At 39.2% G+C, this 25,650-nt stretch overlaps 3 protein-coding genes across 3 annotated transcripts in view; 2 read left to right on the top strand and 1 right to left on the bottom strand.

Annotated features, from left to right (window-relative positions):
* The first annotated feature begins 71 nt into the window (after positions 1–71).
* LOC139944051 (uncharacterized) lies at positions 72–4,703 on the top strand. Its single transcript, XM_071941000.1, has 4 exons — positions 72–345; positions 726–836; positions 1,248–1,535; positions 1,910–4,703. Exons 1-4 carry the CDS (start codon positions 190–192, stop codon positions 2,912–2,914), a joined length of 1,560 nt encoding a protein of 519 aa, XP_071797101.1. The 5' UTR covers positions 72–189; the 3' UTR covers positions 2,915–4,703.
* Positions 4,704–4,859: 156 nt separating this feature from the next.
* Positions 4,860–7,779, bottom strand: LOC139944052 (mitochondrial dynamics protein MID51-like). The gene is made up of 2 exons (XM_071941001.1): positions 7,502–7,779; positions 4,860–6,772 (listed from the first exon to the last, which is right to left on the bottom strand). The coding sequence occupies exon 2, from the start codon at positions 6,747–6,749 to the stop codon at positions 5,400–5,402; it is 1,350 nt and encodes a 449-aa protein (XP_071797102.1). The 5' UTR covers positions 6,750–6,772; positions 7,502–7,779; the 3' UTR covers positions 4,860–5,399.
* Positions 7,780–8,232: 453 nt separating this feature from the next.
* The window catches only part of LOC139943917 (protein flightless-1 homolog), a 31,060-nt gene continuing 13,642 nt past the window's right edge, over positions 8,233–25,650 (top strand). The window contains exons 1-21 of the mRNA XM_071940808.1: positions 8,233–8,320; positions 9,491–9,601; positions 10,504–10,656; positions 12,289–12,374; positions 13,074–13,150; positions 14,542–14,626; positions 14,780–15,000; positions 15,569–15,785; positions 16,339–16,423; positions 17,511–17,670; positions 18,115–18,215; positions 18,877–18,947; positions 19,548–19,681; positions 20,277–20,323; positions 20,523–20,588; positions 21,059–21,298; positions 21,595–21,710; positions 22,699–22,828; positions 23,277–23,358; positions 24,524–24,611; positions 24,930–25,043. Coding sequence (XP_071796909.1) covers positions 8,258–8,320; positions 9,491–9,601; positions 10,504–10,656; positions 12,289–12,374; positions 13,074–13,150; positions 14,542–14,626; positions 14,780–15,000; positions 15,569–15,785; positions 16,339–16,423; positions 17,511–17,670; positions 18,115–18,215; positions 18,877–18,947; positions 19,548–19,681; positions 20,277–20,323; positions 20,523–20,588; positions 21,059–21,298; positions 21,595–21,710; positions 22,699–22,828; positions 23,277–23,358; positions 24,524–24,611; positions 24,930–25,043 — 2,447 coding nt within the window. The 5' untranslated portion in view covers positions 8,233–8,257. The remainder of the gene's footprint in view (positions 8,321–9,490; positions 9,602–10,503; positions 10,657–12,288; positions 12,375–13,073; positions 13,151–14,541; positions 14,627–14,779; positions 15,001–15,568; positions 15,786–16,338; positions 16,424–17,510; positions 17,671–18,114; positions 18,216–18,876; positions 18,948–19,547; positions 19,682–20,276; positions 20,324–20,522; positions 20,589–21,058; positions 21,299–21,594; positions 21,711–22,698; positions 22,829–23,276; positions 23,359–24,523; positions 24,612–24,929; positions 25,044–25,650) is intronic.

Below are 25,650 nucleotides of genomic sequence, written 5' to 3'. Positions count from 1 at the left end.
CCACAGATAGAGCAAAATGGTGTAAAAAGCCCGCGATGTTATTGCTGATCTCAGTGCGTCGCGTAGCCGAGTTCCTGCGCACAGAATACATTTGCCTTTCTGTTTTCGATATCAGATTTTAAAAATAACAGGATTTTAAGCGCCAAATAAAATAAGGAGTAGGACTGTCACCTAAAGACACCAAATATCATGGCATCAACCTACATGTACAACACTACTCCTAGGAGATCAACCCAGACCCGTTTTAGTGTGCATCAGGCAAGTTACTCGCCGGGATTTGCGGGTACGGCGAGTGGTGAGATTGAAGCTTTTATTTGGCGGTGTAAGCAGGATAATGAACCATTTGTAAGTGAGATCAATACACTTCTTGTAGAATTCGTAGAAATTGTGTGCCTTTCATAAGAAGTAGGCCTACTTTACTTAAGAATGTTTTGTTTGTTGAAGTGTTTGGGTGCTGAGATATTATTTTGTTTGTTTGTTTGTTTGTTTGTTTATAAGCTGGGGGTTTTGAAGTTTAGGGAGGGGTGACTTTCTCTTCAACAAGAAGAAGGTTTGCGTTACAACCCGTCCAAAATCACCTTTCGAGTTTGACAAGTTGCTGACATTTACTTTTAAATATTCATTCTGAGTTGCCCCCCCCCCCCCCAAGAAGAAAAAGCCTTCTCGAAAGTGAATCATTCTTGCCTATAATAATGTTTTGGGATTGTGCAATTTTTTATTTTTAGACGAGTTACAAGTCCGCTAGTCGGGATTTGGACTCATCCAGTGTGACCACGTTCTTGAACATGCTGACTGAAGTAAATACAAGATGCCGCAAGCTGGAAGACCAACTATTGGTGAGCTTCGTCTTGCTTAGCAGAATATGTCTAAGCAAGGTTTGCTGCTAAGTAAACAAATGTCATGAAATTACATGTTTACGTGCTAAAATAATTTTCGTCTCATGATCATGAGACGAAAATTATTTTCTTGACATTGTTTTACTCATTTCTCAAAAGCTACAGCACCTAGTAGTGTAATAAAAGTAACATTTTCAGGGAAGCTTTATTCTATCAATATCTTCAAACGGTGTAAGTTTTAAAAAATCTGTGGAGACATTGTGTCTTTTGTCCTACAAAAAATGCAATTAAAACATACTTTTATTAGAGCAGCTGACAAGCTGAGGAGATTATTAGAAACATACAATGGATTTAATGTTCCCTTATGGTTAATTTTTATTAAACTAAATCGGTGACTTTTGTTCTATGCAGCATATTCAGGAACACACCCGTAGAGTCACCTCACAGCTTGAGTCCATCTTCGCGCAAGACGGTAAGAAATCACCCACCTCTACCCACCCCTTCACGTCATCAATGGACACAATGAAGGCAATCCGGAAGCTGCAGTGGAAGATCTTCGATCTCCAGAGAGAGAATGAGGCACTGAGAGGGGTGTTGGAAGTACAGAGGGTAAAAGTTGACGCAGAGGAGGAGGAGATTGAACACCCACGGCCACGCCCCCAGCAGGAGGTTGATCCAAATGCACCATGTTTTTATATGGTAAAACAAAATCAGAAGTCATGACTAATGATTTTAATCTCTTTCTCTTCACGAGTTATGTTGTGCAAAAAGAGAGCCATTTTATAGTTACCCCTCTACCCCTATGGTATGCCCCTCTTTCAAAAATTGTATAGGGTATGTAGTCGTTTTGCACAACTCCCGTAATGAAATTCACCGGGGTTTAGATTTTTTGATAAAAACTTCGTTGAAATTAGCTATCTTTGTGGTTAGATTTTTTACAGTGATCTTTTTTCCTCTCCCCAATAATGAAATTCATATTCTATTTCATGCATTTAAAAATAACTTTTCACTTTGTTTGGTTATTTTTTTTATGAAGTATTCACTTAAAACTGCTGTTTAATCATAATTTTCAGAATGGTGAGGAGACATCCATTCCGCAACACAGAAATCAAGGATCAGCATTTGTGCACATTGACCCGTCAGTGTTCAGTAATCATCAACAAGCTGATCTAAAGGAAGATGTTAAACCAAAAGAAGTGCGTCAACAGTCAACTCCTTCATCTGATCGAAGAGTAGTTCAGCAAAGAGTGGATTCTTACGAACAGAATCCACAACCAACTCCTTTCGTCCAAACACAGAAAACACACTCAACCCAAGAACCTTCATCAGGTGACCGAAGAGTAGTTCAACATAGGTTGGATTCTGATCAACAGAATCATCAACCATTGTGCGTCCAGCATAGTGGATATCCTGAAACACTTAAAACACAACCAACACTAAAACCTTTATCAGCTGACCAAAGGACTGTTGTGGATCAATTTAAGTACAACATTCCACAAGCTATTTCAAAGTCCGCAACAGTAGATGAAAAGTTGGTGACACAAATTTCAGGTGATACCAAATCAGTGGATAATGTTGAGCAACCAGAAACCAGAAGTGTCAACAAGAAAAATGTTAGTGGAGGTGTGGAGATTTTGAACAATAGATCACCAGGAGAAACATCCACTGCTACAAGAAATACTTCTTATAGTACGAAGTGGACACCAACAGAAAAGAAGAAGTATCATTACTCGCGCCCACCAGTGGGTCGAGAAGAATGGCGTTGGAGCTCTCCATCCACAACATATCCACACGTATCCACTAAATCATCCACTAATGCAGAAGGAATTCAGTATTGCTATCAATCCACACCTAAAAGCTATGGTGATCCACATGATGTAGGAGTAGAATATCCCAAACATGTTGGAAATGCATCGGCTTCTAAGAAGTATGGATGCAGCAATCCAGAACTTGATAATTTGGAGCTGGGTGATTTTAATCTCTACGCGTCTCCAGAGGACATCAGGCTGGTCCAAGGGACTCTGGAATTACTCAGCACTATCAACGATATGGGGTACATTAACGAAGTTGCTACTTGAAATCCTGCTGTTTAGACCAACCCCACATCAAGTGTGAGGTTCAGACCACTGTGGTGTGTATTGGCGATACCATTTCCTTGCTGCACTCCCTAGTGCTTGGCGAGATTGTAAGAGAGTGAAAGAAAAGTCAATTTGAAGCGATTTACCCGGTACGGTTTTTATAAAGGCAAAGTATTGGAGCCGTTTTTGTTGTTTTATAAATAGTATTTTATAAATGCAGATAATACAATGTAACTATAACCTGTGAAAGTTTCATATAAAAAGGGCCGGTGGTAACTTGAGTTTCTGAGATATCACTGAAATTCGGGAGCGTTATGCCCACCCAGGAAGAGTAATCCGCAATTGGAATACATAATCTGAGAAACGTACATAACACTAACAGAAACGATTCTCAGTTGCGAATTTGGGGGATAAAAACCCGAAGTCTTATCATAACCACACTACAATGATTCTTAAAATGCTTTATCGAAAGCTATGTTACTTCTCACCCAATTTTTATGTCGCCATTAATTTTAAGATTGATTACCAATTGTACACCGGAAGAACATCTTTCGATTATTTCAAAATGAAACAAACATTTGAACTCACATTTTTGAGATTTGAGATATTTTTATTCATTAACTTAATGATAGATTTAAAGACAGTTTTTAACATCACATCGCTGGGGTCGATTTCACCACAGTGATTTGTATTGTGACATCACACTTTGCTTAGCAATTATGATTGATACACAGTTAAGATCACTCTTTTAACTCCTTGTAAAATCGTCCACATGAAAGATAATGTTTAGTACACACTCAAGCTTGTACACACTGTGGTGACTAAACCAAAATAAATGCACTGTTTGGATTTCCACCTATATTTTATTGTATAAACTCAATAATTTTGTTTTGTTTTGTAAACAGCTTTATAATTGCACAAAAAAGGAACGAGTTGACACCACCAGATAATGGAAAATGTGGATAATGTCACAATAGCACTTAGAATTTATCAACATCAACAAAAAGAAAGGTAGAAAGGAAAACAAAAAGTGTGATTTCGAGATAAAACAAACTATATGTATCTTGTTTGGCCTATCAGGAAGCCAACACATCTAATTAGCATATCATGCATTTCTAAATTTTCTTTCAAACTGTTAGCATTAACAAACTGTGAATTAATCAACACCAATAGTGGGAGTTCATAATAGCCTTCAGAATATTATTTACATATTTAACTTTTAAACATAAGTTGCAACATCACACTGAATATTAATTACTTTCAAATTATAAATAAAAGTAACTACATGCATTAAAGTGAGTAAATATTGAGTAAGTCATGAATAATACATGACATGCACAGCAACAACCGATACAATTTAGATCATGGATGTTGTCTCAAGATACAAACAAATGAATCAGAATTTGCACCATATGGTGTTAAAATAACACTCATTTCTACCCAAACAGTTTGGTGTTATTTTAACTCTTCAAGATGGTATCTGTACGAGACAACATCCATGGTGTTAAACTTTACACTCATATTTTTGCATTGTAGTAACAGTCTGCTTATTTCCACCAATTCATCATTTTTTTTATCAGAATATTAAAGTTTCAAGTATGATACAACTTTCGATTTTTTCAACAGAACACCATGTTTCATTCAATAAACACATCAACTATAGAATTTTATAAAACAAATTTAGTGGTATTTTTTAGAAGACCAGGGCCAATACATGAAGCTGCTTTAAAGCAGAACAGTTTGTTTAACAATTGTCTGCAATATGTAACAGCAGAAATGAGCAGGATACAGACATTTTTTCATGTGATACGGTACATGTATATATGTAGTTTGGCTGGTAACCATATTCTGGTAAGCATATTCCGGTAAGCATAATTTTGTTGTGCATAGCTACCTTTTTTTGCTGAAGCAGCTCTATGAAAATGGGCCCTGCTTATTCATGTGCTTTTCCAAGGACTTTGTGCACATTTTTTATTAATTTAATTCCTTGTTTTTATGGCATATCAGCTTGTTTTCGCAATATGTGTGTAGTTTTTAATAAACTATTCAAGAATAATATTTCCATATGGTAGGTTTTACTGCATGTTTTTGTTTTATATCATAAAAGGTAGAAGATGACCTTGAGATGTTTTCCTGTGCCACATTAGGCCTATACAGTGTTCTCGAACAAGGTTGGCATGTCATGTAGTTAAAAATATGCCTGAGACATTGTTTCCCAATTATTTTTGTTTCAAGTTCATAATTTCAGAGTTCAAATGCAACCTTCAAAGCCTTCAATCAAAGAACTCAGGAGGAAGTGAGCATCAAGAAACACCTCCCAGAGTGCATTTCTGTCTGGTCTAGTTAAATCTTTTGAGTCCTGCAGTCATGTATTTTTTCTCCCAAATTTGAGCACTGTAAGAGGTTTTTTGTTGAAATGCCTCTACCACCCCCAATGCCAGCCTTTCATTTTTCTAAGCTGGAGAACAAAACTTTCTGCTAAATTTTAATACAGCAAGTTTGAGATTCTATCTTTAGACTCCAAGACATGGGCCAACCACTTCTGGGACTCAGATATCTTCACTGGTGAGATGTGAGCGAACAAGTCTACCTTCTTATTAAAAAAGTCCATCAGCGTTCCAGCTTTAAGATGCTCCTCAACAGCCTTCAGAAGATCCAAGACCCTCTCTGCAAGCATCTCTTCAGCCCACTCTGTCTCCTCTCGACACATCTTCAAGAGGATGGTGATCATCTGGTAGCGGGAGAGCATTCTCAGAGGCTGATGGGTCGATCCAAGAGCATCTAGAATCGCCAGACACTTCCAGCGGCAGCCTCCATCTAAATCCATGCTTTCCATTTCACAGACGGCCTTTACTTCAAAGGACTGAAGCCAGAGGTTCTCGTTGGGGTTGGTGTTTCCTGTGGTTGCTTCCGCTGGATGAGAGGGGATTACAGACTGGGCGATAAGGGTGACTATCTTATCGTTAATCTTCATGCTCATGTATGGGATAATCTTGATGCGGAGCATTCCTGTATTCCCAAAACCTCTAACAGGATTCTCAACGTTCAACTCAACTCCTCCTGCATTGCGTTTGACGTTACAATAGAAGTCAAACACTGTCCCTTCTTTAATACTCTGATCAATGATCTTCCTCAGGAAGTCTTGCAGAAGCTCTGGGCATAGGTAGCTGCCGATGAGGAAACGATCCCATGGACTTCTCCCCATGCTGTAGAAGTCAATATTGGTGCGCCTCACGCAGAAGTAGCCTGGCATATCTAGGATTGTATCAGCAGCATCAATGAACTCCCACATCTTGGGATCAAAAGCTATCGGGAGCATCAACCTGAACTCTTCTCCTTGCTTCAGAACCATCTTGTCAAAAGCTGCTGGTACTAGATCACCCTTAACAAGTCTCCGTTGATTCTTGACTAGATAGCTACTCAGACGTTCCCTCGTGTCCAAAACAAGATTTTGGATGACAAGGTTCTTGTCTGAAGGAAAAGAGATCTTTGTGTCGAAGTATTCCTGCAGCTCATCTATCAAGGACCCGGAAGGCTTCTTCTTTGGTTTTGATACTCCTCTAGGAGCATGAGAAGTTGGATTTGATTCTTCTCTTGGGAACTGCGAACTTGAGAATGAAGACGGGTAATCTTGTCTTCCTCCTTCATCTTTGAATGAATCTTCGCTACATCTCGATGTCATTGGAGTTTCTTTCTCTTTTTCTTCCTGTTGTGCTGCCCTGACAGCAGCATAGGTTCCCAAAGCAGCTGCCCCAAGTGCTGCACCAATCTTTAAGCCAGTCAAAAGCCATGAGCCTGATCCTCCATCGTCGTGCTTTCTGCCCCCTGATGCCATTGCTGCTCAGTCACTTCTAGTTCCTGTATTTGAAATAAAAAATCAGACATTAACGTTCTATCATCTCTAAAACAAATATTTACCTAAGATCATGAAGCTGTTCAAAGGAAGACAAATTTAAGAAGCAACTCTTATACTGTTTTAATTTTAATTCTTGTGATCCATGTTATGCATTGAGATACAATCCTACAGTTTATGTACTGATGTAGTATGATTCTGATTACTGCACACAGCACTCAGATTAATCTAAAATAAGACAAGTTTGTTTTCTAAAAGCCAATAACTGTCAAGTGTGACATGAGTGACAGTGCCAGGCAGTGTCAATGTCAATGTCGGTCACTGACTGGGTCAGTGTCACTACATCCATCCATGGAGGTGTAGAATTGTAATAGTATTCTACCATGTCTACTCCATGCTACGTATGACACCATAATGCCCCGCCCCCATATTACAATGTTTTGTTTGGCTATTTCTTAACTTTGCCACTGCAAATGCACTGCATGATGTGTCAACTATGATAGCTAGTTGGGTTCAAGCCCATGTAAAGCACCAACTAAACTCCTTTAGTCAACTGGAGTGACATAAAGTGCGGGCTGAAGTTCCCACCCCCCCCCCCCCTTGATAGGGCCTACAAATAATAGTACAATTCTACATACGTTGTTACTTGTACACAATACAAAATACAAGCAAATACTTTTAGTAGTGTAGGGTAAAAAAGGGGAAGGGGAGAATCAGAGGACTAGATTCCTTACCAAATTGTTCACGTCAATATTGCAGAATGTCAGTATAACTTTAAAGCCAGACGTGTCTTTTACATCGCCATCTGAGTAATTCGATCGGGATTTCCCAGATCGTGAGAATCTCGCAATAGACCTTATCGCAAATACCAATGCGCAAGCGCAAATACCAATGCGCAAGCGCAGACTGTTGAATGAGGTGCATTGTGGGATAGATATGCATCAAACTTTGCTACCAGCTAGACCACAATGCACCTAATTCCAAGCTTTACGCGCGCGCCCCGGTATTTGCGATAAGGGGTGGATTTCACAAAGGTAGTCCTAACTTAGGACTAGTCCTAGGCAATGCTAAGAGATAGGACCAGTCCTAAGTTAGGATGAGTCACTGGTCCTAACTTAGGACCAGTCCTATCTCTTAGCATTGCTTAGGACTAGTCCTAAGTTAGGACTACCTTTGTGAAATCTACCCAAGGTCTCATAGATCGGGATTTCCCAGATCGTGAGAATCTCGCAATGTCTAAAAATAAGTTCACGCCCTCTCGTGAAAAGTAACGTTCAAAGGTTGGGGGGGGGGGGGGCGCATTCTAGTTGAATTTCTCCATCCTTTTATTTAATATAAATCTCAAATTAGACTTATACTACATTGCATTCTATAAAAAGAATTAGGTACTATTGATGTGTACCATTTCCCTATATAAAAGGCTATTTTCATCATTGTTTTCATTATACTCAAAGCCCCGCCCCCGCCCAGGCCCTCATTAGATTTACAAGATGGCGGCCACTGGAGTGCTGCCGTTCGTTCGAGGAGTGGATTTGAGTCGGAACAACTTCAAAGTGAGTATATCTGAAAGTGTAATTAATTTATAGTTTGTTATTTTGTGCACCATATGAGGATATAACATGTCCAACAGTTTGCAATAACTAGCACTTTTCTCGATTTTTCAAAAACAAAACAAGGAAATTTCTCATTATTTTATTGCCTTACAATTTATTTCCGTGCACAAATAAGCCTATGGGAAGTCCGCGTATTTCCGACATGCGTACTTAACGTTTTTTCGTTTAAAAAGAGACAATGATGTTCCATCAAGACTTGACAATCACCCAAAACTATATCACACTGTCGAGGATGGTGAAGATATCCCTATCTTGTGAACAATTCAAATCAAAGATCATGTCATTGTCAGTCACTCCTCAATTTACCAAAAAAGGAATATCTCACTCACTCATTTGTAAATTGTACTTTATTAGGGCAGAATTTTTTTTTTTTTTTTTTTTATGTTTGTTGACTTGACTTTTATTGATAACATTTGCTAAATATTTTAAATATTTTTGGAGCACCTAATAAAATTGAGTAAATTAGACAAGTGTCTATGAGTTTTTATGACTAAATGTTTTATTATTATTGTTTATATTAACGAATGAAAAAATGGTGAAAGGATTACAGACATTTTCCCGATTATTTAACTCTGCAGTGTAACTGTAAATCATGAAAAGGAAAAGTTTCCAAATGGCGCCACCACTTTTTCATTTTATATGAAATAATATAGTATCTAATTTACCTCAATGAGCTGTCCCTTTTTGTAGAAACTAGACTAGTGAAAAAGTGGTGGTGCCATACACGTATGGAAAGTTATCCCATGAAAATTTCAAATGACCTCAGATTAAAAATTGTAAAATATTGCTGTTTTGACATGTTTTCAGCACAAGAAGATCTACATACAATGTATCTTGACATGGTTTTTGTAATGACCTTTGTTGTGTTTACTTATAGTTTAATGTTTTGGGAAAAGTTTCCTTATGGCGCCACAACACTTTTTCATTTGATATGAAATAATATAGTGTCTAAACTAATTTACCTCAACGAGATATCCCTTTTTGTAAAAATTAGCAAAAAGTGGTGGCGCCATTTGGAAAGTCCTCCATATTTTGTGGTAGGCCTAGTAACTCTTTGAAGACTTTATAATCTTTAATTAAAGATGTGTTCTTGTTATTTTCACTTCACAGTCTGATCTCTTTCCTGAGGATGTGGGGGACATGTCCAGTCTGCGCTGGTTGCGTCTCAATAAGACTCAATTGGAGATGCTTCCAGATGAGCTCTCTCAGCTCTCTAAACTGGTTAGTATGAAATTTGTTTACAAACATTGTATGTTGTCTTAATAGATTGATCCATTAAAGCTACGCCCCACATCGTATTGACCAATCACAACCCATTGCGCCACCCAAAAAAAGTCTGACATGCGTGCACGTATGCTTGCACTCGAGTTGTGCAGAATGGCATTGCATTGGAGAGGCTCATATCTTCTTGCTCACATGTGTGCCTCGGGCGGAGCCTAATGGCCATGGTGTGCCGGAATCTCAGATCATTTGGACTTACATGTACATGTGTGTACCTTCCATGAAGCCAAACGGTACAATGAGGTTTAAGGTTCAAGTCCTGCTCTAGTCAGTTATTCTTTGTTCAGCCCAAAGATACTGAAAGATTTATCCAGTCATTTTCCCTTGTGGACTGCTTGTGGATATTGCTTGATGTTTAAAATAAAAAAGTTGCATCCCTTCAAGGTGATCTCTCTGCTGCTGCTAAATAAATGCCTATAGATGTATTAAAGGGAAGGTACACATTTGGTAATTACTCAAAACTAACTGGTAAAAACTGACTTGGTAACAGGCATTGGAGAGCTGTCGATAGTATAAAACATTGTGGGAAACAACTCCCTCTGAAGTAGTTTTTGAGAAAGAGGTAATTTCTCACTTAAATAATAAAGGTTTTCTAGCCAGAAGTCTTTTATTCCTATTTGAAAGCACATGTCTTCGTCCACCGAGGATGTTTTTTCTTTGATCATTTTCTCGCAACTTTGATTACCCATTGAGCTCAAATTTTCACAGGCTTGTTATTTTATGCTTTTGATGGATACACCAAGTGGGAACACTGGTCATTGACAATTACCAAACGTGTACAGTGCCTTTAAATGCATGCCTGTAATATTTATGGTTTGTTTCTCATGGTGTGTTACTGTTAGGAACATCTTCACATGGCAAGGAATAAGTTGATCCAGATTCACGGTGACCTTCCAACCCTTCAGTGTTTACGAACCATCAACGTCAGACACAACAAGATACGCAATTCAGGGATCCCCAATGACATCTTTGGATTGGATGACATCACAGTCGTGGTGAGTCTTATACCAGTCTGTCATGAAGACCATAGTTTAAAGACTTGTACAACTTTATCATCATGGTGTCGTCTGTGCACGTACAGTACACAGGCAATGCTCAGTGGCTACATGTTGTCTGTTTTTAGTTTCCATTATTTGGCACGTTGAGTGGCTTGGTGAAGCACAATACCTTGGCCATAAGACCAGGCATGCAACTCTTCCGCGTTTCCGCGGAATTCCGCGTTTTTAAAAATATGATTAGCGCTAAAAAAAGACATTCCGCGGTTAGCGCGATCTTAAGACAGATACAACAATGCATCGTAACGCATGGTCTGGCCTCTGCCTCGGTATGCAATCCATTCTACTGCATGGTCAATCTAAAGCCCACAGCAAGCAACGCATACGTTTACACACTGCGTGCGGTCATTAATAGCCGTGTTTACGGTCGAAAAATCTGGAACAGTGGAACGCACCCCGTGGCGCGGGCGAGTTGTGTGCTAAACCAAGTTATTATACAGCCTTGAAATGAGTCTAAGGTCGTGTCTTCGTCTGGTCCCGCTGTTTTGCAATAGTATACACGTGTTGTACATGTATGTGTGTGTGAGTTAGTTACCAAACGTACATGTATACTGTGTGCTTGTCTCACACTGCGTTACGAAACAGTTGCATCTTCAAACGTCCGTCAAAATGACATCCAAAAGAAATTATATTTTAGAGCGGGACCGAGTGGTACCTGGCCAAATTAAAGCCATAGATAAAGGAGTAAAAAATACCTGGAAGTGGTTCTGGTTGGGAAAAAAAAGACGTAGATGGTAAACTGCTCTCCGAAACCGTCCGGAAAGTGGACAAGCCAGGAATGGCATATTGTGTGGTGTGCAAGAGGGAGATTTAACGACGGCAAGCGGGGACAAGTGGCTCGCACCGACCATTGTAAGGTGGCAAAGCATCGGGAGTTGATTAAGTTGAGGAAAAGTAACTATTGTTTCCCAGGTAGTTATGAAATTTGCAGAAAATTATTATTCCCCCCCCCAAAAAAAAAAAAAAAAAAAAGATTTTTTTTTTTTTTTTTTTTTTTCTATTTTGGAGGGGGGGAATAATAATTTTATGCAAATTTCATAATTATCTGGACAACAATAGTCAGTTTTCCTCAACTTAATTACGGTGCATACATAGGCAAGGTGTTTTTTCCATGTTATAAAACACTCCACTTTGTCTTACATGCTAACAATGAACCTAAGAGCATAAAAAACCTCAACACTTTTTAGGGTACCATTGTGGGTCTCGAAAAGTTTCCTCTTTTTTTTTCATCGGGCAGTTGCATGCCTGTAAGACACGGCTGATAATCTGCCATGGTATGCTAGAATTCTTACAGATTGTAAAGGGGTTAACCCTGTTTCATAAACATGTAGGTGGCATTGTTCCACAGCCCAAATCAGTTAAGTGTTGCCCTCACATTGACGAAGTGGCCAACTGACCTTGTGATATTGGGCGATTTCTCTTTTATAAAATGAAAAATACAGACAAATTAGTAGAGATTTGGTCAGTTTTTTGTTATGGTTACAAAATTATCACTGTTTTTTTTTCTTTGTACATGTTGTATCAGTAATAAGTTATCTTCTATTGTGATTTATTTCTGATTATGTCATCTAGGACTTCAGTTATAATCAATTGTCCGCAACGCCTGAGGAGTTGGAAAGAGCTAAATCATTACTGGTGCTGAACCTCAACCACAATAAGTAAGTCAATCTGCAGTAATTGGATCTGTCCTGGTCTGGACCCAATTTCCAAGAGCTGCTTAAAGCTCAAAAGGTAGCTAAGCATGACAAAATTATGCTTACTGGAGTAAGGTTATCAGCCAAACTATATCATGTCCCAACTTCAATTCTGCTTAGTAGAAATTTGTTAAGCAATTTTGTTTCTGCTTAAACAGCTCTATGAAGCTGGACTCTGCGACAAAGCTGCAGAGTCATAGTTGTGAAGGGTCTGATATTTTCAGCTCGCTATAATTATAATCTTATCTGTTAAGCAACTACAATTTCCACTTAATGAACATTCCATGGCCAAATGAGGGGATGCGACTTTCTATTTCAAATATCAAGTAAAAAGGGAAAATGTTTAGGTAGCTTTTTGATTTTAATGGGGTTGATGATGATGGGAGGGCGTAGTTTATCCTACACTAAATCGGGACTTGGTCTCAGCCCTCCACTCTTCTCTGTCCAGAATTAGGGTCCTTATCTCCCTTGTGTCACTTAGGCCAACATCCCGCCATAATGAATGTGGCTCGCCACTGTCCCCTTTGCGGTTCAATCAATTTTGCTACTGCCAGTCTTCAACCTGTGCCCTTTAGATTCACTAAGCCATCTAGCCCTTTACTAAACTCTAAGGATAAGAAGAAAGACGATGCATAAATTGCTTTGGAACTTTTTTTTATACAGCATCACCAGCATTCCCCAACAACTGTTCATCAACCTGACTGATCTAATCTACCTGAACATAAGTGACAATAAACTTGGTGAGTAACTGCCTTGGCTCTACATAAATATCTGAAGTTTTCCAGGCCTGGAGTTTCTACTTTGAGAGGGCAAGGCCATTTCATTTTACAAAGACACTTTGGGAAACTTTAAAGTCTATGGGAAATTTGGGGAGGGGTACCAAGGCCAAGACCAGGGGCCACAGACTATGGCCTCCGTGGCCCTTGTGTAATTCCACGCCTGGTTTTCTCACAATTGGAATGGAATCGATCAAAACCATTTAGATGATGGTGAATGGTCAAAAAGTAGGAGGGTTAAAGTTATCTCAAAATAAGACAAAGTCCTCTTAAAGACAGACACTGGACACTATTGGTAATTGTCAAAGACCAGTGTTCACACTTGGTCAATCTGAACACATGCATAAAATAACAAACCTGTGGAAATTTGAGCTCAATTGGTCGTCGAAGTTGCAAGAGAATAATGGAAGAAAAAACGCCCTTTCCGCACAAGTTGTGTGCTCTTAGGTGCTTGGTTTCGAGACCTCAAAATCTTATTCTGAGTTCTCAAAATCAAATTCAAATACTTTAGTTAGAAAGTACTTCTTTTTCAACAACTAGTTACTAAGAGAGATCCTTTTCTCACAACGTTTTATACTATCAACAGCTCTCCATTGATCATAAACAAGTATTTGAGCTCAATTGGTCGTCGAAGTTGGGAGATAATAATGAAAGAAGAAAAAACCCTTATCACACAAAGTTTTGTGTGTTTAGATGGTTGATTTCGAGACCTCAAGTTCTAAATCGGAGGTCAAATTCGTGGAAAATTGCTTCTTTTTCAAAAACCATGTCACTTCAGAGGGAGCCGTTTCTCACAATGTTTTGTACCATCAACATCTCCCCATTACTCTTCACCAAGTTAAGTTTTATGCTAATAATTATTTTGAGTAATTACCAATAGTGTCCACTGCCTTTAAATAAGGCAAGTTACTTTTGTAATTTTAAAAACAGATGACTCTATCAGGTTGATTGAGTGTTATAGTTCACTGGACCCAAGCTCTTGTGTTGTCAGCACCAGAGTGAGGGTTCGAATCTCAGTCATGACACTTACCCTTGAGCAAGGCACTTAATAATAATTGCCTCGTAAAAAGTCGGGACGGTTGTGCATTCTGCTCTACCAGTGAGGCTCCTTGTGGATAATACCCATGCCTACATCCTTACAGACTGTGAAGGGGGAACCCTTTTTCAGTCCCAAGAGTAGATGGCAGCCTTCCCCAGGGGGCAGTTGATTTGGGTCAAAAGCCCCAAAATCAATTTAATAAAGCCCTTGAAGTGGCTGTCCTGCCTTGTGACGTTAGGTGGTATCTCATAAAAACAAGTGTACTTTGTTATTTTGTTTTGTTTTAAATGTTGTAATATTATTTTGTTTCCCATAGATTCATTACCACCACAAATGAGACGACTTGGTAACCTACAGACACTGATCTTAAATAATAACCCACTCCTTCATGCCCAGCTCAGGTGAGTTTGTTCATGAATTATTCAGTAACTCTGTTCTGCCCTTTAACCTCTTCAATGCATTTCTGTGTCGGACTACTACTTTTGCTTAGTGGATCGAGGGAACTTCTCGTTTTTTAACTTCACCACCAACTCACTTATTGTTCTTTTCCGCAGGCAACTCACTTCCTTAACGCAGCTCCAGACCCTCCAACTACGCAACACCCAACGCAATCTGAACAACATCCCGCCCCAGCTCGATGTACTGACCAACCTTACCGATGTAGACTTATCCTACAATGAAATCAGTAAAGTGCCAGAGGGCCTGTACAAACTGAGCTCACTCAAGAGGTTGAACCTCAGCAGTAACTGCATTACTGAGATGGATATAACTATGGGTGAGTACCTCAAGATGCGTTGGATGTTGTGGTTTGATCACAGGTCTTGAAAATAATGCTGGACCAGAGGCCCGAGTGGTTTAGGGTTGGACCAATAAGTTCAGAAACAGAGACACTGGAACACAGGCTCGGAGCCAGTTGTTTTAGTGCCGGGCCTGTAGACTCATAAATGAACAAGTCAAGCGGTCTTGTGATTTTCAGTTGAATAATAAACCCTCTTTGTGTAATATCTTAAAATGTTTCAAAATTTGCGCAGGATAGCTAGGGAGCATTTGTTGAACACTGCCTGATCTTTGTCATTCACGTTGCTCCATCAGAACCCCTGGAAGTGTAGCTTTGTGCACTTCCATTTTCGGGGTTGGTGGCTAGAGGTATTGATACAGGGTGCTGCCCATAGTAGTTTCTGTCAGTTTCGTGTCTGAGCCTAACAATTTTTATCTATGTGTGTATGGGCAGTCTTTAGTTCACAAATTGCCTGCACGCATTTTCAAAGATTGTGCCCAACAACATTTGTAGCAATACTTGTATGGTGTGCAAACTTTTTTTCTCTTTTTCCCCTTGTGTATAGACACATGGGTGAACCTTCAGACCTTGAACTTGGGCCGTAACAAGCTAACCTCCTTACCAGCCGCTCTGTGCAAGTTGATCAGCCTGAAGCGTTTGTACATCAGCAGTAACCAGATAGACTTTGATGGAATACCGATCGGCATTGGCAAGATGATCAGTCTGGAGCAGTTTGTGGCTGCAAATAACAATCTGGAGTCTATACCAGAAGGGTTGTGTAGGTTAGTGTAATACTCTGGTTGTCATCCCTTGGAAATTAAAAGTATAAATAATTAATAAGAACAATTATTTACAATAATATTACGTAGTAATAATAATACTAAACCAGTTTTTGTATAGCGCTTTTCACACATGGAGGGCGTCTCAAAGCGCTTTCAACACAACATTATTACCCCTGGTCACGTAGTTCTTAAATAGTGTGCACATCTGATTGGGATCTCACAGCACCCAAAATATTTTACTGCTGATTGCTCAAATCCGCCACACTGTAAAGCTCAAGGTGCCTGAACATTATTATACTTTTATCCTATTAGGTATGTAGAGCTACGTTTTTGAATGTGTCCTGTTCCTTTACATAGCACTAGATAATGGTTTACAAATTGCTGTGATACACTATGCAGCCAGTCAAACCATTCCAGGGGAACCCCTTTGCTCAGCATTTTGTGTACTTGGTTCTTTTATGTGCGTTACACAACACACGGGACCTACAGCTTTACATCCCATCCCAAGGATGCAGCATTATTGGTTAAGTGTCTTGATTATTGGTTCTTTTAGATGTCCGAAGATCAAGAAGTTGATCCTGACCAAGAATAGACTCCTGACCCTCCCAGAAGCCATCCATCTTATCACAGATCTTGAGGTAAGAAAAAATGTTTTGTTTTGCTCAATCATAATTATTTAGTCAGTTTCCCCTGTGGTTTATTCGTTGATATTTGAATTAAAGTCACTCCCCCTAAAGGGGACCCCTTTGCTGCCACTTCCCAGGTTTTATCTTATAATTTGGTGTGATTCTCGCAGCTGTTTCACGAAACTTTACGCAAATACCTAAGTCTACTTGCACATCTTTTATGTTGTAAGTTGCGCCATAAACATTGCAGAAGTGAACTTACGCAGTTGCAGAAAGTTTCATGAAATTGGCTGCAGTCTATATTGGAACTAGAGGTTGAAGGGCTTTTGACTGGCACCTCCGAACAAAGATATTGACAACATTTTGAGACCGGCAAAAATATGGAGACCCCGTACAACACTCAGTTAGCTCAGTTGGAAAAGCACCGGCACATTAATCTGGAGGCTGCCAGTTCAAATCCCACCTTAGCTTATTATTTTTTGTTCAACATAAGTTTCCTGTGTGGTTTATTACTTTTCTACTCTTACAAACCTCTGCCTGGTTTACCAACTCGGCACCATCCATGGGTCCAATTTCAAAGAGCTTTTTAAAGGCATTGGACACTATTGGTAATTACTCCAAATAATTATTAGCATAAAACTTCATTTGGTAATGAGTAATGGGGAGAAGTTGATGGTATAAAACATTGTGAGAAACGCCTCCCTCTAAAGTAACATAGTTTTAGAGAAAGAAGTAATTTTTCATGAATTTGATTTCGAGACCTCAAGTTTAGAACTTGAGGTCTCGAAATCAAGCATCTGAAAGCACACAACTTTGTGTGACACGGGTGTTTTTTTCTTTTATAGTTATCTTGCAACTCCGACGACCAATCGATCTCAAATGTTCACAGGTTTGTTATTTTGTGCATATGTTGAGATACACCAAGAGAGAAGACTGGTCTTTGACAATAACCAATAGTGTCAACTGTCTTTAAGCACAAAAAGTAGCTAAGCACAACAAAATTATGCTTACAAGAATTAGGTCACCAGCCAAAACGCCAATCCACATGTACAATCTGTGACTGGTATTCGGCATATTTTTGCTTTGACCTTTATGGTAGGTCCTTGACGTGAGAGACAACCCTAACCTTGTGATGCCTCCTAAACCACGCGCTATGCAGAAGGGTAGCGGAGCCGAGTTCTACAATATTGACTTTTCATTGAGTCATCAGCTGAGACTCGTTGGAGCTTTACCACCAACCCCTGGAGGTGGCTCACCATGTAAGTCCACCTCTCATCCCGTTGTGTTTGTTTCCCTACATAATTTTGTTAACCCCCCCCCAAAAAAAAAAAAATAAAAAAAATGAAAAAAATAAAAAAATAATTATTATTTAAAACCAATTAGATCGCCCCAGATTGAGGAGCGGAGCTTTTACAAACAAATTTTAGACAAAGTAAAACGTTGGTATATTATTAGGTTAAACTCTTACACCGTTGTGTGTAAAGCACTGTATACTCAGTACTAGTGAATCGTGGTTGAACTGATTAGAGCGCTGGATTCAAGGCTCTGGTGTTCTTTTTACCCGAGTGTTGGTTTGAGTCCTGGTTGAGACACTTGTCATATCACTCGGGTGGGATTTGAATCAAAGACCATTGCCATTCAAGAGCAGATGTCTTTCTCTCACCAAAACCCCACCTTTTCTTTGTTTTATTTGCTGTCTCCAGCATCTAAGGATCCCTTGGCTCGTAAGCTGAGGCTTAGACGTCGCAGACAGGAGAGTTTAACGCAAGGCAAAGACCAAGAGGGACAAGCCAAAGTCTTGAAGGTAAACAAGTTTAACATTCTTCAGTCACTCTATTGACCCAGTTCATATGACGTCACAGTCACACTCTCAAAAAGGAGGCAGATCATTAGACAATAGCTGTTCTCTGTGCATTAAAAAACGTGCGCATAACCTCATCGTACCTGTAGCATTTCGCGTGATGCAAGGGGGAGCTATTGATTTCTTACACATTACAGAACGCGCCTCCGATTAATAAGCGTAGTTTTGGGTGTCAAATTTCTTTTGTGCATGTTTGTATACGATTTTGACACCCAGGATAGGCACATGTGAGTATGCTGCACGTATTTGAAGGGGTCTATTGACACAAGCGTTGTGAGAAAACATACCCTCACTCATGCATTGTGGCCAAAGAATCTTTCAATAGTATGACCGTTTGGAATTTCAAATCCGTTTTCATCTTACAAAGCCTCCTTAAGGACACTTCCGTTGGAGAATCTTAAAGTCTATGGGTTACCTTTGAAGGGGCACGAAGGCCAAGACTTGGGGCAATAGAGACCGTGGCCCCCAGGGCAATTAAATAATTCCAGGCCCGGTATGAAGAGTAGCTGTGGACACAGAAGATTTTAGGTGCCTGGCCCTCTCTAATAAATGTATTTAACCAACGACTTGAGATTAACTTGGCCTTTTTGAAATTTTTATTCAGGGCATGAGTGATTTAGCCAAAGAGAAAAATGAAGGGAAGACTGCAGGAACAGATGAACAAGAAGAAGTCAAGTAAGTATTCACCATTATCAAGAAGTTCCAACAAGAAGTTCCAACTCTCCCTGATTCTGCAGAAACTTCCCTGAATGCAAACCAATCTGTCCATGTTCTGATGAACAAGTTTGAAAATCTCACTGTTTATGGCAACTTTTTCCCTATTTTATCAAATAGTATTCTTAATGACTCTCTCAATGTTGTAAAAACAAATTTCTTAAAGCTGTTAAGCAGAAAATACTGCTTAGTGAAAAATTATTTGGGTACCAATTGCAACCATCAACACTGTGGAATGTCGGCTGGTAAGAAATTTCTGCTAAGTAAGATTTTTCTGTGCTTTTCAAGTTTGTTTTGTGTTTCGGTCTGAGGTGGGATTTGAACACGAACTGGGAGTCCACAGAGGTAAAACATAGAGAAAAGCCAACCAATCTGGGGTGGATTTCACAAAGAGTAAAGACTGGTCTTATCTGGAGTTAGGACAAGTTACTCGTCCTAACTTAGGACTAGCTTTAAGTTTTTTAGTATGTCCTATAGGCTGGGACTAGTCCTAACTCTTTGTGAAATCAACCCCAGATCCCTTGTGTACAATTAACACTCCTAATTGGTCATTTTTACTAGGCCTAAGAGTTGGCTGGATGCATTGGAGAAACCTCAGTTAGACTATAGTGATTTCTTCCCTGAGGACATCGGTAGTGACGAGGGACTCTGTATCTGGCAGATTGAGAACTTTGTACCACTAATGATTGATGAAGGTACGTTTCACACACATGGTTATAAGAGTGGCGTGTCGTGGCCAAGCCGATGAGAATAACGGACTCAAACTCTTGTGTGTTTCTGATCAGCAGTGTGGATTTGAGTCCTGGTCCTGACACTTGTGTCCTTACAAGGCATGGGCACCTTTGGTAATATTGCCGAACACCAGAATTCTCACTTTGTGTATCCCAACATGTATGCATAAAATGTCAAATTTTTGGAAATTCGGACTCTGTTGGTCATCGAAGTTGCAAGAGTATAGAGAAGAAAAAACACCCCTGTTGCACAAATCTGTGTGCTTTCAGATGCCAATAAAAGGCTTCAGGCCTGAAGTAATTTAATATTTGAGTGAGAAATTACCTCTTTCTCAAAAACTGTGTTACTACAGAGGGAGCTGTTTCTCACAATGTTTTATACTATCAACAGCTCTCTATTGCTCGTTACCAAGTAAGTTTTTATCCTACCCACTATTTTGAGTAATTACCAATAGTGTAAAGTACCTTTAACCTTGTTGCTGCGTCCTTGGGAAGGGTATATGCAGTTGATTTGTCATTTGTCACCCTGATTGTGTATTTATTTATGTTTTTCTGGCAGCAATGCATGGCAAGTTCTACGAAGCAGATTGCTACATCATCCTTCATGTAAGTGACGTACCTGGCTACTACTCTAAACATTCTCGATATATTTGACAGATTTTAAATGTTTTGTTTTTAAGTTCACGTGTTGAAATATTTAACAAGATTTTTTCATAATGAATGTCACGTAACCCTACATGTTTGCATATTCCATTTGCACTTGTGAGATAACAAATATTTTTTCTTTACTATTTTCTTTGTACAGACATACTTTGATGACAGTGATAACTTACAATGGCAGATCTTTTACTGGATTGGTAATACAGCAACGGTAAGAACTCATATCCGGATTGATTATTGCAGTGCTATCCTAGCTGGGGTCGATCTTACAAAGAGTTAGTATTAGGTCTAAGAGATATCAAAAACTTATATCTAGTCTTAAGTTCGTCCTAAGCCGAGATAAGACTAGGTTGAACTCTCTGTGAAATCCACCCCTGGTCTCAATGCCATCACTCCTTCCCCCTTATACCAAAAAAGTATGAGCATATCACCCCAGCTCTAATGCAGCTTCATTAGCTTCCTGTTAAATATTGTGTTATTTTTTAAAAATGCTTAAACTGTCTTTGCCCTATGTATCTATATGATCTTGTTGCTGTTAGGTCTTGTTGCCGTTACTCTGTTAATCCGCCCCAGTCCGGGCAGGTAGATACACACATGGTGTTCCGCAAACCAATAAAGTTTGTGTCTAACTTTAGTTCCCTGTAGTAGTTTGATGTATTCCTAAACATTTATAATTTGCAGCTTGACAAGAAGGCATGCTCAGCCATCCACGCTGTGAATCTCCGCAACTTGCTCTGCACCAAGACACGAACGATCCGCGAGGAAATGGAAGATGAAAGCCCAGAGTTTCTCGTTCTCTTCGACAACAACATCTCCTACATAGAGGGCGGTACAGCCAGTGGGTTCTATAGTGTTGAGGATAGCGATCACGTTGTGCGCATGTACAGAGTGTCTGGGACCCAGAGTCTGCACCTTGAAGCAGTAAGTTAGTTTCAAAGCTTTTTGGGGCCTGACTGAACTGTATTTAGTGTAATTCCGGCGACTGTTCACACTCACCATGTTGATGGGCAATAGGTTTATGTGTAAACGCTGCGTCTCTTAAAATGCGCACTTCACTGAATAATGCACAATGACATTGCCCACCAGCATGGCGCATTCAAGATTATTCTGATGAAGAACATGATCAAACTCGCAGAGTCAGTGCCTTGAAATGGGTACCAGTTATAGGCTGAGGTTACAGTGTGTTGACTGATTTGTATCATTATCTCTATGTTTAGGTTACCATGGAACCTGAGCAGCTGGATCCATTTTATGTCTTCATTCTGGATCTGGGACCAAGGATTCTCATCTGGTATGGAGCACGCTGTAAATCAATCACCAGATCCAAAGCAAGGTCAGTATAAATTAGGGCTCAGACTATTTGTTTTGGAATCAAATATTTTCATTTTCAGGTCTGAGATTTGTTATGACTTTTTCTGAGTTAAGATTTTTTCTTTATAATTATTCTTTTGACCTTTAGTTTTCTCGAAGACACAAGCTTGGTAGTTTGCATTATTTTTATGAGTAGGAAGTCTGTAATTCTATTACTATAACACCCAGGAAGTTAAGGAGCTTTGGATATTAAAGGCAGTGGACACTATTGGTAATTACTCAAAATAATTATTAGCATAAAACCTTTCTTTGTGACGAGTAATGGGGAGAGGTTGATGGTATATAACATTGTGAGAAATGGCTCCCTCTGAAGCGCCATAGTTTTCGAGAAAGAAGTAAGTTTCCACGAATTTGATTTTGAGACCTCAGATTTAGAACTTGAGGTCTCGAAATCAACCATCTAAACGCACACAACTTCGTAACTTCTTTCATTATTATCTCGCAAGTTCGATGAGCGATTGAGCTCAAATTTGCACAGGTTTGTTATTTTATGCATATGTTGAGATACACCAACTGTGAAGGCTAGTGTTTGACAATTACCAATAGTGTCCACTGCCTTTAATCATATAGAGACCATTAATTTATGTTTACTGATCACCATCTGCCCAAACATTGTCTTGTTGATTTTTTGCACTGCTATTTTCAGGTAAAGTGCCATGGAAAATTATAAGAAACATATATACATGGTTTTGTTTTTTGAGTTTGTGTCTATGTTTACACAGGAAACATTAAATACCCTCTCGTTTGAGCAAAAGTTCGTTCAAATATTGCGGCTGTTTGCGGCCGCTTTGGGCATTTTGGTTGAAGCCGCTTGACAACACTATGGTCTCTAAAGAGTTGAAGAGAAAACTTACTACCCGTTGTCCACTACATGTATTTGTTTTACATGTATGTGTGAAATCAAATCTCTTACTATTATTTTTTTTTTTCCCTGTGTATTTCAATATTAGGCTTCTAGCAGAGAAGATTAATAAGATGGAACGTAAGAACAACTCTACCATCACCGTGATGGTCCAAGGGGAAGAGACGGAAGAGTTCTGGGAAGATCTAGACGGAGTGCAGGATGACTTTGTCATTAGGGTAAGGATCTTGATCAGTCTCTTTCCTGTTCTTCTGACTTTCTGAAGACATCAGGGCCAATTGTTATGGCTCTTTTTAACCCCAGAATTCTGTGCTTACGATTACATTCCCTGCTAACTCTGCAAGTGCCAAATTTCCTAACAAATTTCCTGCTTGAAATAATGTTGCATGAAGTAAGCGTGGAATATCCTGCTTCTATCCTGTGCCGAGTTTTTGCTTTCGGTATAAAAAGCAGAGCCATGAAATTGGTCCCAGGTTAGTTGTCGTTGTTCTGAGCAAGCATACATCCCTAAGAGCACTGAATTTACTAACACCTAGTGTCCTAAAAAGTCTCCCATTGTGTTATCAATTTAATTTACCTATCACTTCTGATGAGGTTTGTCAAGATCATTATGTACATGATCACAGTTGCAATAATTTGTATTGACTGATTGGTTTCTGGTTACAGCCTTGGGTGGGTGATTTTGTCCCAGAGAAGCCTAAGCTATACAAGGTTGGTCTTGGAATGGGCTACTTGGAGCTTCCTCAGGGTGAGTTTCTGCTTTCTTTTATAGGACTTTTAAAATGGACTAATTGCTTAATAGTTAAAGAATTTGACAATGTATATTTGATATGTGATACTTTCTGCTATATACTTAAAGACAATGGAAACTATTGGTAATTGTCAAAGACCAGTCGTCTCACTTGGTGTATCTCAACATACATAAAATAACAAACCTGTGGAAATTGGACTAATGGGCTAATGGACTAATTGCTTAACAGTTAAAGAATTTGACAATGTATATATTATGATATGTGATACTGTAGTTTCTGCTATATACTTGAAGACACTGGAAACTATTGGTAATTGTCAAAGACCAGCCCTGTCACTTGGTGTATCTCAACATATGCATAAAATAACAAACCTGTGTTTAAGCTCAATCGGGTGTCTAAGGTGCAGGAGAAGAATGGAAGAAAAAACGCCCTTGCCACACAAGTTGTGTGCTTTCAGATGCTTGGTTTCGAGACCTCAAATTCTGATTCCGAGGTCTCAAAATCAAATTCAAATATTTTAGTGAGAAATTACTTCATTCTCAATAACTACGTTACTTCAGAGGGAGCTGTTTCTCACAGTGTTTTACCCTATCAACAGCTCTTCACTGAGCGTTAACAAGTAAGTTTTTATGCTAACAATTTTTTGAGTGATTATCGAGAGTGTCCAGTGCCTTAAAGGGTCTATGTAACACAAAACATAATGTCCACAGATATACATTAAACTTACACAGTTTGAAGATTATGATAGTAGAAAGCTTCCCTTGAAATTTTACTTACTGAGGTGCTGTAGTTTTTAAGAATTGTCTCAGCTTTAGCATGTTAAAACGTATTAACCAGTTATGTTTTGGTTACGCTATAATATCATAACTGGTTATTGGGATTTTACATGCTAAAACAAATTTCGTCTTCCTGAGACGAAAATTATTTTCTGACTTGTTTTACTAATTTCTCAAAAACTACAGAACCTCAGTTAGTAATATTTGAAGGGAAGTTTCCCACTATCATTATCTTCAAACCCTGTAAGTTTAATGTAAATCTGTGGACATTTTGAAAAAGTACCTGAATCCTTTAAAGTAGAATTTGGTATCTACTCAAAGCTTTGTGACTGCTCGTTACTGTTTGGTGAAGTGATTATGTGTCATCATCGCTTGTTATTTACAGTTGAGCTACCAAAGGGAAAGCTCATTCAGTCTCTGCTAGACACCAAGAATGTTTACATCTTAGACTGTACTGCTGACGTCTTTGTGTGGTAAGTCAACACTTCAGAGTTCAACGGGGCAAAAAGGCCTTTGAAGTATTAAGGTTTAATGTAGATGATTTATCGCATGATAGCATAATAATAATAATAACAGTAATTTATAAAGCGCCAAATTGCGAAAGGATACAAGGCGCTGAAGAAAGAAGGGGAAAAGACGTAACAAAGACAAAGATGACCAGCTACGAAGAGGGAAAAAGGTGGGTTTTGAGAGCATGTTTGAAGGCTGTGACACTGTTGGAGTTTCTGGGCCATGCTTGTCATGTGCCTGTAGGTGCCTCATGTTTGTAAAATTTATTTATTTATTTTTAGGATTGGTCGTAAGTCGACTCGACTGGTCCGAGCAGCAGCGTTGAAGTTATCCCAGGAACTGTGTAGTATTATTCATCGTCCCAGTTGTGCAAGCGTCATCAGAGTCCTAGAAGGGTAAGTCATTATTGTAATAACAGGCATTTATGGTGCGCCCTCATATTGGGTTCCACAGCACTTTACAACAAACAATGCAAATTTGTTTCTACCCTTACCTAGAGCAAGTTCGAACAAGGGACTAAACTTGACTATTGGCGACCATTGGGCCATTTTGCCTGGTACACAGGACGTATTTCATGCATAGGTAACCATTGAATATTGCTTAGTGGTTGACAAATGGTCGCTGATCGAACTTGCCCATGGATGTATATTTAGCACTGTATACCCCATTCTGTGAAAAAATCCACAGGCATAACACTTGGGTGGGATTCAAACCCACGAGCTTTGCATTGCTAGAGCAGATGTCTTCCAACTAGACCACTGAGCTAGCCCAGTGGCTAGAGGCAGTTCGGATCCTACCTGTTAGCAAAGGGTAACGCAACGATTAATGTTAAATAAATAGATATATAAGGGGACAAATAATGGGACAAGGCAGTTGGTCCTTAGCAATCAACTGTTGAATAGGAACAGTTTCAGGTGTGTCTAAAAAAAGAAATTGTGACTGAGCAGAATGGATCTGATGAGGGAGACAGTTCCAAAGGCAAGGGCCATGTCCGTCAAATGC

This window comes from Asterias amurensis, chromosome 11, assembly GCF_032118995.1.
Source record: "Asterias amurensis chromosome 11, ASM3211899v1".
NCBI classification, from domain to species: domain Eukaryota; kingdom Metazoa; phylum Echinodermata; class Asteroidea; order Forcipulatida; family Asteriidae; genus Asterias; species Asterias amurensis.
The sequence above is the reverse complement of the archived record's forward strand: the minus strand, read 5'-3'. Positions and strand labels throughout refer to the sequence as shown.